Genomic DNA, 14242 nt, shown 5'->3' with positions numbered 1-14242 from the left:
CTTCTGTAGGTACACTTGATGTTCACACGACAATGAAATCACCTAACAACCACTTCTCAGAAGGTATCACCATCAATAAGTGACACAAAACTGTATTCTTAGTACAGACAATATAAATTGTATAGTTTTGAAAGTCTACACTTGGAATAACCTAATGAAAAGGTGGTGAAGTTAGTGAAGAGATGAATGACTGGTTTTTTCACTAGTCTAACTTGGTAGAACCCTAATCCACTTCTAAATATATAACCTAGAAATTCTTGCTTCAGGAGACATGTAAAACAATGTTCATACATTGTCAGTAAGAGCCAAATACTGGGATAAATCCAACAGAAAAAGAGATAAACGATGGTATAATCTCACAATGGAATATTATAAAATAGTGAAAATGCATGTGAATTAAGGGTAAAAGCAACAATATAGATGATTTTTCAAAGCCTAACACTGATGGAAAAAAGCAATTCAGAGGTGTATACAGTATAATATTTACAAAGCTCAAAAATAAAATAATGTGCTTCTTAGATATACATACATATATAATTAAAAATTGAAATATTACAAGAAAATTATGACAAAATTCACGACTATCTCATTTTGGGGCTAGTAAGGAGAGGCAGGAAGATACGTCTGGTGGAGAAGTACAAAAATAGATGTAACTGTATCATAAAACATCAGTTCTTAGGTTCAAATGTTGGCTCAAGGGTATTATGTAATATTATGCTTTATAACTGACAAAGGGACTACATATGTTCTTTTGTGGTTTCAAAATATTATAATTTTTCCCAATTTTCAAAAAGGAATTTCAAGTATATCAAAATAAGGGAGGCTACTGACGATTCCCATTTGCCACAACTCATACATAATACATCTATTAAAACACAGAGTAAGCAAACTGCTTTTTTTAAAAAAGACTCTTCAAGTGTAAGGTTGCTTCATCTATCAAAGTTTTTGGCTCTCTACCTAGGGAGAAACTTCTCATATGATTAGTCGGAATTTAGGATATCTGTACGGGTCTCTGACTACACATGAGATCACCTTGTATTAAAGGATGAAATCAGTGGTTTCTATATTATTCTATTTTATAGGATTTATGCAAACCTGTAAGCTCCATGAAGGCATTTCTTGATGCCCTTGTAATTTTTCCAAACTATAAATATGAAAAAACTGCTCACGGTATTTGTTTCTCTCACCATGCAGATAACCAAAAGGCGGCAAATTTCCAATATTTACATTTAGGTAAAGATGAAGGACCACTGTGGCTCCTGATAATTTCAAGGTGTCATATTGTTCTTTGTGCCTATCTATATTACAGATGCAGGGAGGAAAAGTAGCAGTAATGATGGCTGTGGAAATTCTTTCACTGAAGATTATCCAATGGCATTAAACCTTACTTTTGCCTCTAATATATGGAAACAGTTCTATGAGAAAGGACTCACAAGCACAGAGGCTTTCACATGCTAAAATGACTTTCCCTAGCCATACTGTTAAGATGAATTATCAATTATATTACCTCCTCCTCAGGGGACAGGTTTCCTTTGCTATTGCTGACAGGAAAACCACTGCCAAATTCTTTGGAATGAATGTCTGCTCCATACTCAACCGTCACATCCTCCTCGATGCTGCTGACCAGCCTCCAGAATTCCTTCTCTACAACTTCTGTAGGTACCATCTGTGATAACAGGTGTAAAAGATGATCAAAGCACACTATACTTTGGCCCCATATCTCCCTGAGCACTAAGACTATAAGACAACAATCCGCTTGTCCCCACTGCACAATCACATACATGCACAGGCATGTTGAAGTAGTCAGCCTTGAAGGAATCAGCCATTTCACCAAAGCTCTGCAAAGTGTACTCCTGGGTAGCCTGTTCAAAGCCAAAGGCTTCAGGCGGCCTCTTACACTCCTAAAATAGAAAATACTTCAGGAAGACAGACACAATAGGCAAAAAATACAAAAAGAACATATAGAAATATATCTTGTGATATACATCCACCTTTTCTGATGTTTCCAAGTAGAAGAGTTTCTTTAACATCTACTAAACATATTTCTTTTTCTTTGTTCCTATGCTTCATGCCATCTAGATTACAGTCCTTCTCTGTCTTGCTTAAGTGTCTACCATCCTACAGCTAGTACGTCTAACCCTTCTTGCTCATCACCTACACTATCTCCTCTAAAAGCAGGAGACTAGATTAGAAGAAAGGACCAAGAATTAAATTTAAAACATCTATGCTGGACAGGCCCTACCGCCATGATACACTTTGGGCACCTCCAGACCCCTCTGGGGATTTCAGGAAGGGGTGGCAATAGGCAGAAGATGTGGTAATTGTCATCACAGCCATCACAAAGAAGTAGCTTATCGTCTTCATCCCCTCGGGAGCACATTCGGCAAACATATGAGTCAATCTACAAGGAAAAATAAAATAAAAACAAAAGCTGCTTGCTCCTATCATCTTATCCTATGTTTCCAGACTATTCATTTTGAACATCTACCACTAGTCAATGACTATGCAATGTTCTATTCATTACTTCATTCATGAGTTTACTATCAATGGAAAATATGACAAGACATAAATAATTACCAAGTCATGTAATATATTATGAAAGGATCTATGGTTAGGTATTTTCTAGAGCAACAAAGCAGACTTCGTATAGAAAGTTCAATGGTACAAATCCAAATCATGAAGGCGTAAACCAGCACGGATCATTCAGAGAACTGCATGTGGTTAATAATAAGTAGTACAGACTACAAGTTGAACATAATAGGTGAAGTGACCAAACATCCAGTTATACCTGTTGTTCTGGTATAAAGTTTAACAGCTATTCATTTTCACTCTAAAAAAGTTTCTTCAGTTTAGATAATGAATTAGATAGTCATCCAAGTAGTAAGTCATAAGAATAAAAACACTAAGGCAAGGACAAACAACTTGGATTATCAGATATTATTAAATAACCTAGTATTAAGTACTAGTTAAAAGAGAAAACACACCAAGAGATTTTCAGGATGGATTCACAGATTGACATACTAGAAAAATTACATGCAGTGATAATAGGCTACACTGGGAGAATTCCGGAGTAAAACGATCAGTAAAGAGAGGGTATATGTAACTCACAGACTAGAAGAAAATATTTGCTGAGTGTGTGGAGGTAGAGCTGTCACCCCGCCTCCTGCCACACAAACTTGTAAATTCTTATTTGTAGATGTTCTAATTCTTCAGGTATGAACACATTTAAATTTATGTATTTATGTATTTACAGACATCAAATGTATAAAATATATACACATTATGAATGCATTCACAAACATATATGTATATAAGCATGTAGTTACATACGTATGTGTAGCCGTGACCCTCAGTCACAGCAATTCCAATCCTTTTTATATATGCAAAGGAAAGCCTACATAGCTTACCTACCATGTGTACTTCAATAGTATTATTCATAGTTGCCCCAAACTGGAAACTACCAAAAGAATCCATGCACAGTATAACAGATTAAGAAATTGCAGTGAAATTGTATTTAATAAAAACGTACTTAATAAAACACAATACTGTCACTGAGCACTCATACAATACAAATGACTCTCTCAAACCTAACATTGATCAAAGAAGCCAATACAAGACTATGTGTTGTGATATTACTTATTTAGAAGTACAAAAACACGCCAAAGGTAATCTATAAACTTTTGTGTATGCATACTGCCATACTGGAATAAAATTAAAAGGCAACAGAACTGGGTGATCAGGTGTAGGAGTGACGGAAATGTCATGAACGACTCCTAAACTTCAAGCTTGGATGACAAGATCTTCTCACAGTCCAAAAGATGGAATCAAATGGTGACAAATGGAGATAATCTCTCTAAGATCAGGTGGAGACGATTAAGAGAAAGACAGGAGATGGGAGCTCAAACCAGAAGTCTATTCAAAGACAAAACTTCCAGGAACATCAACATTTACAGAGTAAGATGGGGCAAACAAAAATTATGAAAATAGTAAGATTAGCTAGAGAGGCAGCTGGGGAACAAAGAAAGGGGAACATATCATTTTATAAAAATGTAGAGGGGGCCAGCACAGTGGTGTAGTGGTTAAATCTGCGCTCCACTTCAGCGGCCCAGGTTCACTGGTCTCAATCGGGGATGCAGACCTAGCAGTGCTTGTCAGGTCATGCTGTGGAGACATCCCACATAAAATTGAGGAAAACTGACACAGATGTTAGCTCAGTGACAATCTTTCTCAAGGAAAAAGAGCAACACTGGCAACAGACATTAGCTCAGGGCCAATCTTCCTCAACAACAACAAAAAAGTAGAAACTCCCTAATATTTAACAGATTGTAAAAATCTGTCAGGTAAGGGGTAGGAAAAAGGGGAAAAGAAGATTTATAAACATCAAAGACATACGTAGGTAAGATCATAAAAAAGAGGCACTACATGAAAAGTGATCCTCTGAGAGTCCTGAAGCATTTGCCAGAAACAAACAGCTCTTTCACCTAATTTATATTTGATCACATTACCTCCCACCAATTTAAGATGTAAAAATTAAGAAAACGCTTATAAACAGCGTTGAAACTACACAGCAAAGTGGTAGAAAATTCGACCTTAAAAACAGGAGATTATGAATTTTGCTCCTGACTATAATACTATGACTATGTTTCTTTCCCTTCCTAGCCATCAGTCTCTATTTCATATGTAAAGGGCTCAGAAGTAAATGGAAGGAAGGAGAAGGGTGGGATTAAATAATTTTAGGTTCCATCTAGTCCTGAGAGTTAAAGACAGTGTTAGAAAATAATAGATGAGTCCTTACAAACTGGGAACTGCTGTGATTCTTCCGTAGCTGCATGGTCATCTTGGTGCAGGGCTCTAGGCTGTGACTCAAGTCCTCCTTCGGCAATACAGACATCACTTTCCCAACCCTACTTGGTTCCTCCTCCATTATAACAGCGGGGGGGCATATGACTCCTTCTTTATCTAGGGGAATCAGAAACAAATCTGAAAACAAATCAGTCTACCCTCCATTAGGATTAACAAATCATCTCTCCCACATACTTTAGTGGTTTACTCTTCACTACCTCTCGCCTATTAGGTTTTACCTTTCTTCCGTAAAGTCTTATCCTTGGGAACAAGGCCCAAGCCCATCATCTTGGGACCTGCCCCATAGATTTGCAGCTTCTTCAGTTCTGGATTCCTCTCAATGTCCTCCTCTGTGGGCTCTGGCTATTGAAAGAAGGTTCAAAGAAGAAAGTTAGTTTTTTTATACATAGATACAATATTTTAGGCAAGACCTAGACTTCCATATTTGCAAAGTATTGCAGATCATATAAAAGCAAGAGAGGTGACAAAGATTAAAATCAACAACTTCCACTCATTTTCAAACATTGACTGGTGATGCAGCTTTACCTGTGAGTGAGGTGTGGCCAATCAGAAGCAAATGAATACAGAAATTTGCGAGCTAACTCCTTTGCTCAATTTTTTTCATGTTATAAAGAGAATAATATAATGCTCTGTTTAGAAGCCTAGTTAAGATTAAATATCATAAAATATACAACTTATACTAGAGAATTCAACAAATATAAGTAATCCCATCTCCGCAACTGTTCAAACTGGAGCTGCAGATGCAAATGGGAAGACAGGACTCCTATTCTATTTGAACTCAGATCATTAGAAATAACTCCTTTCTCTTCACAATGTAACCAGAGAACTGGGCAACTGGAACCCCATTATGCGTCAAAAAAACCATATACCATATGACAGTTTCAGCACATATCTCTTTTTAGTACACATTATGAAATACATTCTATGTCTCGAACTGTTTTTGTTCTACTTTTAAACCAAACCCTTTTGTTTCTCCTGTTCATTTAAAGCCTGCGGTTTGTTTTTATATATTTTACCCTACACACACATACAAACACAAATGACAACATATTTTCTGCTTTTGTTTTATTCCCAAAATAATTTATGCATGCAGTAATAGCTATTGTATAACAACATCCATGAGAAACACTAGGTTCAACTGGAGACACCAGTGTGGTAGTAAAGGTAATCTCTCAATGATTAGGTGGAGATGATTAAAAGAAACGTAAGTCTGCAAAAGAGAAGTCTCTTCAAGGATAAAATTTCTGGGACCATCAACATGTGTATCTGTCCCACAGTTCATTATTCCATTACAATACCGTTCCAGAAAAAATTTAACCTACTCTTTTAATATACAACACTGATGCTGTTTCCAATTTTTTGCTACTAGGAACAACAATGTAATTAACTGTACTACTAATCATATATTTTATTTTCTGTATTTTAAGATGTTTTGACATCTTTTGGAGGGTCTTGCCAGTTAGGGACTCTGTTCCTCCCAGGGCTAGCTAATTTCTAAAGGCAGTAACCAACTTGTACGTAAGTCTGCCCTTAATATACAAAATAATCAATCCCACGTCCATATCCCCAACCAGTTCTTTATTTAACTTTCACTCTAGGATGTTATTTCCCCTGCCCTAAATCAATCCACACCCAGGTAGCGAACAACTAGGAAGAGTCCCTATGCCCTAAAGCCTGTGGAAATTATTCAAACTAGCCAATCCAAAGATGTTTATCCTATTCTGGCTTGACTTTCCTGAGGAAGATCCAAGAAAGGCTGTGGCCTATGCCTTCCCCTTGCTCTTCCCTGCCTTCTCACTGACACCGATGCTTCCTCTTGTGGGCCTGTGTGGCACGGTAAGCCTCTTGTTTCTAGGGAAAGTGAGTCACATTAAAACATGTCTTTCAATGGCACTGAGTTCACCATTTTGTCATTCAGTCAGGTTATAAATTAAGACCTGGGCACAAATTATTACTACCCATGTATTTATTACATGCTGTTCTGGAAGATTAATTAACAGATTTACAACAGGAGAGTATGCATATTTAAAATCTCAGTAATTAAAAAATTTAATATTAGTACCATCTTTCACTACTATCAACAGTAGATAAAGATGCCTAGTTCCTCACTCTTGACACATATTGATGTTTTGTGAATCAGTTCTGTAAAAAGAAATATGCAGGTTTTATATTTTCAATTTATAAGTGAGGTTAAACACTTCTGATTTATTATTCAACATGGTTCATATAAGTGGAAGTTTGACAATAAGCTGTGAAAGTAGACCCCCTCAGCTTTCTAGGCTATGGGACTCCTAGGTGCCATGTACATTATATTATTTTAGAATTTTACATTATACATTATCATGTTAAGTATACTGATACATTATATATTACATTAGAATTATTAAATAACCCTAATATATTAATAACCCTAATATATTAATCTGTAGTTTCTGGCGAATAGTTTTTTAAAAAGCTAAACTTGTTTTAAAATATGAAATACACAGTATTACTCTTAACCTTTCAGATGTCTTATTATCCATTCCTATATGACTACATATGTTTATCCATAAAATAGAAGAGATGATGTGTTAGTCCTCATAATTTCTTTGTTACTGGATTTACTTATTTCCTTTTCTGCTTTATACCGAATTTATTTAAACTTTTTTCCTCTTAATGTTCTGGATTTACAGTCTCTTTCTTTTTTTTTTAAGTAACTTTATAGTTTTCAAGATTTTATAAAACCTTTCCAACAAAGTAGAGAATTACATTCTTAAGAAAAAAAGCATCCAAAGATTGTTTGATATTGAAAAACGTTTGGATCCCTAGGTGGCACTTATAACTTTTAAGCAAATTTTACTGGTTTGCAAGTTATTACATGCTCATTTTTCTTATTCAATTTATTTTCATATGCTTCCTGCTATAAAGAACTAAAGCACTAATGCAGAATCCATCTGAAATTCAATTAATCTGAACTAGACCACTATTGCTCATTTCTTCATTCTACATTCTAATGTTAAAATATTTTAAAATTTAACATTGAGATTTTTCACAAAATACCTAAGAATATATAATGTTATCCTAATTTAAGATATTTCACAAACAAAAACATTCAAAATTGTATGAGAATGTATGTGGTCATACAAAAAGTGCTTAGCAAGATAAGAAATTATAAGACTGTATTATTTATTTTCTGTATATTACGATGTTTGACATCTTGAAAAACTTTCTGGCTGGGGTGAGACTGTCTTTTTCAGGTGAGCCAATTCAAAATAGCAAAGGACACAGTAGACAGTATGTCTTTGATGTGCAAACCAACCAATCCAAAAGTATGGCTCCTCTCTCTAGCTTCTGCACCTTCCTCTGCCTTAATCATCACAGGGCCAGGTGCTAAGCAATCAAGAATCACCCCTATAGGTTAGAGGCCACCGAAATTGTTTAAACTAGTCAATCCTAAGCTGTTACTCTGCCCTGTATTGCCTTTCCCTCAGAAACCCAAATAATGGGTGTGGCCTAGTTTCTCCCCTCATTCCTGACCCTACTACTGCCTTCTAACCTATGCTACTGCCTTCCACTGAGGCCCTGTGTGACAAGCCCTATCTCCTAGCTGTAATAAACTTCATTTTCCTGAGCTTCTCGTCTCACCTCTCTTCTCTTGTGTCACCTTTTGTGGCTATGCTTCACTGACCATTTCACAAAAGAACAAAGAGTAAAAATTAATGGTTAAAAAACCAAAGCACTGAACAGCGAGCTTTGTAAAAACTATCCCAACATTCACAAAACTTAACCCCAAAAATTATATTGAAAGAATATTTTGTTTTTGAGGATGATTAGCCCTGAGCTAACACCTGCTGCCAATCCTCTTTTTTGCTGAGGAAGACTGGCCCTGAGCTAATATCCGTGCCCATCTTCCTCTACTTTATATGTGGGACGCCTGCCACAGCATGGCTTGACAAGCAGTGCATAGGTCTGCACCTTGGATCTAAACCGGTGAACCCCAGGCCACCAAAGGAGAATGTGCCAACTCAGCGGCTGCACTACTGAGCTGGCCCCGAAAGAATGTGTTTGTTTTTAAAATCAGAAAAGCAGAACTACAAACACAAAAACACTGGAAACCATCATACTCATGAAACAAAACAACTCATTCACTTTCAATTAATTCAATCTTGAACGAGCTATCAGTAAAAAAAAAAAATGCCTTACAGAAATGGACTGTCCCCAAAAGCAAGTCCCAGGTGAACTTTGGCAGTTAACAAGAAAAAAAAAAGGCACTCACATCAGGCTGAAGTCTTTTTGCCCGCCGACTATAGCTGCTGAACTTGGAAGGCTGCACAGACTGTCTAAGGGGAATGCTGTGGGGTTTGTATTCTTTGTCTTTTTCCTCATTGTCAAATGGGTGAGTGTCACATGGCTGGAGACAGGAAATAATGCAGGGTCAGGAACTTAGCCAGATTCACAGTCAGCAAATAACCAAGTGATTCTTCTATCCTAAATCTCTGGTAATGAAAGTTGTACCTCTTTCTAAATTACACAAATCAGTATGTCTTGTTCTCTGAATGATGGAACAGATATTCCTCTGTGCCTTTGCTTATGTATAAGCAGCAGAGCATAGTGAAGAACAGTGCCTTTGGAACAAGACTGCTAGGTCTGAACCTGGACTTTTACCTAATCTTCATGTGCATTGTGCAAATACACTGGACCTCTCTTTGTGTTCCAATGTCCTTGTCTGAAAAGGGATAATAAAAATACCAAGTCTAACAGAATTATGTAGATTAAAAAATATGCATTTAGACTCCTACATATATACACAAGTAGTTTTAAAAAGTGCTTTACAAACAATAAAACCAAAAAACTTATTATTATTTAAGAAACAAAGCTAAACCAGTTCCTGCTCTTTCTTGAGTTAACCCAAGTAAGACCAAAGTTTTATCCCTAACTTCTCTTTACCTGAACTACCCTTAGGAAGTTTAGCAATTTCTTAAGAAAATTAATGATCTTTTTCATGGAGAATGGCCTGAAATACGAATTGCTTTTGTCTAGCTTCCACTCTAAGATCTTGCCCACACAAAGATCCTAGCAGACACAAACCCTCTAAGATAGAGGGAAACAATACTCCAGTTCTCATCTAGCTGGCCTAGCAGGTATAAAATTTCTTCATACAGGCTGCAAAATTTTTCTAGGGCCAATTCCTGGAACTTCTATTAATAAACTTAATGACACTCTAAATCCAGAATACTGAGGAAAAAACCAAACCCAGAAAAAGGGAGATAAGAGCAAAAACAGCAAAATCACATAGGCCCCAAGCCAGCTAAGGACCTCACCACAAGGTTGGCTCCAGACTGAAACATTTCATAAGGGTAAATGATGCGCTCATAGTGAGATCTTAGCAGCGAGCCAATGTTTTTGCCTGGTGGGTAGTTGAGACGCTGGGCAACCCGGGCCCATCGACGATCCTTGCAGATGGCTTCATAGCCACCTTCCTCCATCACAATCTGAAATGATACAAAAGGGATCAGATTAACAGTGAACAGACTGGAAACCTAATAAATACCAATGAGGCTTAAAATATAACTGTTGAACACTCCACCAATGGCAACCATTACAGGACACAAAGACAGTGTTAAGGTACATTGGCAGGATGTATTCTCTTCTTTCTTGCCCAGAGACACAATATTCAACTATAGAGGGTCTCCCAGCCAAGGTTTTTTGCTTGTTTTTCCTTTTGAAACAGAAGTACTCTTACCTTACTAAGGCTGTAGAGGTCCAAGATCTTCCGCTCCACATTGGGAATTTTTAATGAAGAACCTTGGATTTCCCAGAATTTTGCAATCTGATCCAAATAATTCAGTTTTACCCTGGTCTGAGCCTGGGGAAGAAAGGACCCTATGAGGTTGGTTTACTCCTTAACCTGACTTTGGTCCAGTGTGAAGTGGATGCACAAGTATTGTTCTGTACCATCTACAGTTCTCTACTAGGCCACAGCCTAGGCCTCACAGTGTCTCACCACTGGTATCTATAAAAAGCTCAAATAAGCTGATTCTTTAATCTGAGAGGCGGCTCAGAAAGTGATGCCTCAGAGTCAAAATCTTTCATCTCTAAATTTAGAGTATTATCCTTCAGCTTAATGACTGCCGGAAAAAAGACTATTTAGGCTCAATCTAATATGCGCCTTAAGATACTCATCTAGAACCTACAGATACACAACCGAAGGGAATAAAGTATTTTCCCATTCTGTGTCAAAAGCTTGGGCATGAAACCAGTTTCTGAATTATTATTCTCTTGCCCTAAGCCATTTTGGAGCTTTCAGCTACTGACCATAGTCAAAACTTCTAATAGCAAAAGCAAATGCCAAACCATTCATTTGCTTTCCACATTTAATACCAAGCTGAATATGTGGACTCTTTACTGCTTTAAAAAACAAGCTTTGCCTCTTCTACTTACTCTAATCAATTCCTAAATACACTCTATTTTATTCAAGAAGAACAGATCTAATACCAGCAGCCTTAAGCTGAAAATTTATGAGACCATATTTCTGCCCTGAATTTTGCTTTTGTTAAAGAAATCAGGGAAAATTCAAAATGATAAAATATGTAGGTATGGGATGAAAAAATGAGAAAGGCAGTATCTCTCTAACTTCTTGATAGCTTTAATTTTAGCCCACTCCATGACAGAAGAATGTCATTCACCTCCAGAAATTTAAAGCCTTCTTCATGTCCTGGCATTTTGCAGAAGACTTTCTCCAAGATCAATATTCTGGGAAATAATGGAGCTGGGGTTAGAATCAAAATATATTTGATTTCAAAACCTAAGTTCCTAACTACATCGTTATAAAACTACAAATAAAACAAGATTAGAACTCAGATTCTACTACATAAGGGTTACTTCTCATTTTACCTCTAATTCATTTAGCCGCTGGATGCGAGGAGTAAACTTGAAATTGTCAACTTCTACTGCAAAGGGAGGCTGCCAGTCCTAGAGGAAAGAAAAAGAACTTGGTTATTATGGCATAATAAAGTACGAAGATGGTGAGAACTAGAATTATTTTTTTCATCTTAATATAACTTCTGTTTAAGACTTCTGTTTGCTATTTTTGCCCCCACAGCCTGAAATGGTTGTCTCTTTACCATCAGGTAACTGGGGAAAAAAAATCCTACTTCTCCAAAATTCTCCTTGGTATATCTCCCCCAAAAAACACAAAAAACAGAACAAAAAAACCCCAAATCTCCAGGAACTTAGGCGTAAAAGCCAACTTTAAAAAGAAGAAAGCACACCTCAATTAGGACCAGACCATTTAAGTAAAGCTGAAAGTCCTTACTGAAGTGAAGACAAATCTAATATGAATAAGGAACTGCGTGATTTTCACACCCAGGACATTATACCTTCCTACACCTAGCAGTCTAGAAAAGCTGAATAGAAGTATAATTAATAATAGTGAGAAAAGTATAATCATCCAAATACAAGCAAACAAATGATGTAGTCAGGGTGAGCATTTGCAAAGGAGGAGTATGGTGTGCAAGAAGTTGACATCTATCGTGTACATCAGTTTAGTGACGTCATAGGGTCATTTCAGTTTTTATTCTTAACTCAGCCAAACACGTAACCGTTTCAATTAGCAGTTTAGAGAATAACAAACCAAGAGGTAGAAGACTCTAAGCATAATAATACTAACTTAATCGGTGACAAGGATCCCACACGCCTCCCGATTCGGAACTATGTTTGTTACACATACAGGTTTTAGGGGAAATGAATGAGATCATTAATAATAAGACAAACGCATATAACTTTTCGCTGCTTCACTTACATATCAAATACTTTATAAATACATTAAAATTTCCTTCAAAGTAAGTATGAAAGATATAAATATCCCTATATTACAAACGGGTGTAATATAGCGGCACAGAGTAGAACCAATTTCGAATCAATTATTTTCGTTCCTAAGACAGATCTTTGTTAACTCTACAGACGCTGGTTTTCTGACGGACAAAAGCTTTCTGACACCATAGTGCCCTCGTCAAATTTAAAAGATGAGAAATTAGCAGCTACGGTGGGGACTCAATTTACTACAAAGGGTTTTTGGCCCTAAATCTGAGGCCTTGTTAAGTAGTACAGTGCCGCCACGCTCAATCTAAACACTATCTCCCCTCCAGATTCTGCTTCAGAAGCTTACCGCGGGTGGACGAATCTTGCAAATACCCGACTTCTCCGCGATGGGCCTGATTTTCGCGATGTAGCCAAGCGGATCTCGGAATTCGGCCCAGGTTGGCTCGAACACCGGGCACTCCGGGGGCGGCAGGAAGTCCTCGGCTCCCGGCTCCATGTCTACCCTGGACGCTAATCTGTAAATAATAGTTTGGTGTTTTTTCAATAGCCCATGGATCCTTCCCAGCTAAAAGTGAACCCTAAGAAAGTTTTTCTACTAAATTCCAGGGTTATTTTAATTCAAGCGGCTGCTTACCAGTCGTCGCGGCACTCAGTCTTAGCACCACCATCTTGACCCTCGAGCTTTTCCGGTTTCTTTACACATCGTGTCACTCCGCGGATCGCTTCTTTGAGCGCTGAGTTCTCTCCATACCTGAGAGACCTTCTGCGAGCCAGGTAAGAGCTGAAGAGGCAGAATTAAATTTACTGGAGGTAAATCAGCACAGGAAACTAGCCGCTCGAGCGATATTTAATAGTTCTTGAAGGGAACTGAAGATAAATATAAATAGAACGGCCGGATCTTTTTTAATGGGTCCGCTGCGCATGGTACGGCTGCGCATTAGAGAGGAAGACCTTAAAAGGAATCAGTGAGCTTGAATAATTGTTCGCTGTAGTGAAATCCCACGTTTGCAGAAACTGCAACCCAAATGCTCCTCCTTTTTTCTACCAGTACAAACCGCAGCAACCTGACTTTGCATACCAAAGTCTCTAGAGATTTACCACGTTCCCAGTTCCCAAGCTGTCTTTCTGGGGAAATAACTCATACAGTAATTTTACAACCCTGGACCCATGATAAAATGTAAATTATTTATGTTCATGTACTCTATGTCACTTACAAAGTACCTATAATGCACATATTTGTTACTAATGCATTTTTACAAACTCGAGATTGGATTTCTTCTTCGCAAAAAATAGCGTAAAAGCTTTCATAAAAATTATTGCCAAATATACGAATTCCATAAAAACTACCAAGGAACACACAAAGAAAAAATGATTACAAAGAACTAGACAGCTAATGACATTGCTCTGTCAATGCAACACTTTTAGGTATGCATACACTCAACTAAAACAAACTTATTGCCAAAACGTTGACTCTGATATAAGAAGCAAAAAACCTGGTTGCTTTCTCTAAGAGCATGCAAACTTTTTGAACAAAAATAGAAACTGACCAGATACCAAATAAAACTTTCCAAATACTTAA

General features: G+C 37.2%; 1 protein-coding gene across 7 annotated transcripts in view; it reads right to left on the bottom strand.

The window, feature by feature from the left end:
- The window catches only part of LOC124232368 (lysine-specific demethylase 5D), a 41702-nt gene extending 28250 nt beyond the window's left edge, over positions 1-13452 (bottom strand). For 2 of the 7 annotated variants that reach the window (XM_046649320.1, XM_046649324.1), the window contains exons 1-11: positions 13298-13449; positions 13010-13178; positions 11737-11814; positions 10586-10708; positions 10164-10334; positions 9119-9253; positions 5082-5205; positions 4796-4959; positions 2243-2401; positions 1782-1901; positions 1508-1666 (exon numbers count right to left, since the gene is read on the bottom strand). In XM_046649320.1, the coding sequence (XP_046505276.1) occupies positions 1508-1666; positions 1782-1901; positions 2243-2401; positions 4796-4959; positions 5082-5205; positions 9119-9253; positions 10164-10334; positions 10586-10708; positions 11737-11814; positions 13010-13159 (1383 nt within the window). In that variant the 5' untranslated portion in view covers positions 13160-13178; positions 13298-13449. Of the gene's footprint in view, positions 1-1507; positions 1667-1781; positions 1902-2242; positions 2402-4795; positions 4960-5081; positions 5206-9118; positions 9254-10163; positions 10335-10585; positions 10709-11528; positions 11596-11736; positions 11815-13009; positions 13179-13297 lie in introns of those variants that run through there. The other 5 variants (XM_046649326.1, XM_046649322.1, XM_046649323.1 and 2 more) reach the window with 5 other exon arrangements.
- Between the last annotated feature and the right edge of the window lie 790 nt (positions 13453-14242).

The sequence above is a fragment of the Equus quagga genome, unplaced genomic scaffold (assembly GCF_021613505.1).
Source record: "Equus quagga isolate Etosha38 unplaced genomic scaffold, UCLA_HA_Equagga_1.0 HiC_scaffold_51_RagTag, whole genome shotgun sequence".
Lineage (NCBI taxonomy): Eukaryota > Metazoa > Chordata > Mammalia > Perissodactyla > Equidae > Equus > Equus quagga.
Note: the sequence above shows the minus strand (reverse complement) of the source record. Positions and strands in the feature narration are given on the sequence as shown.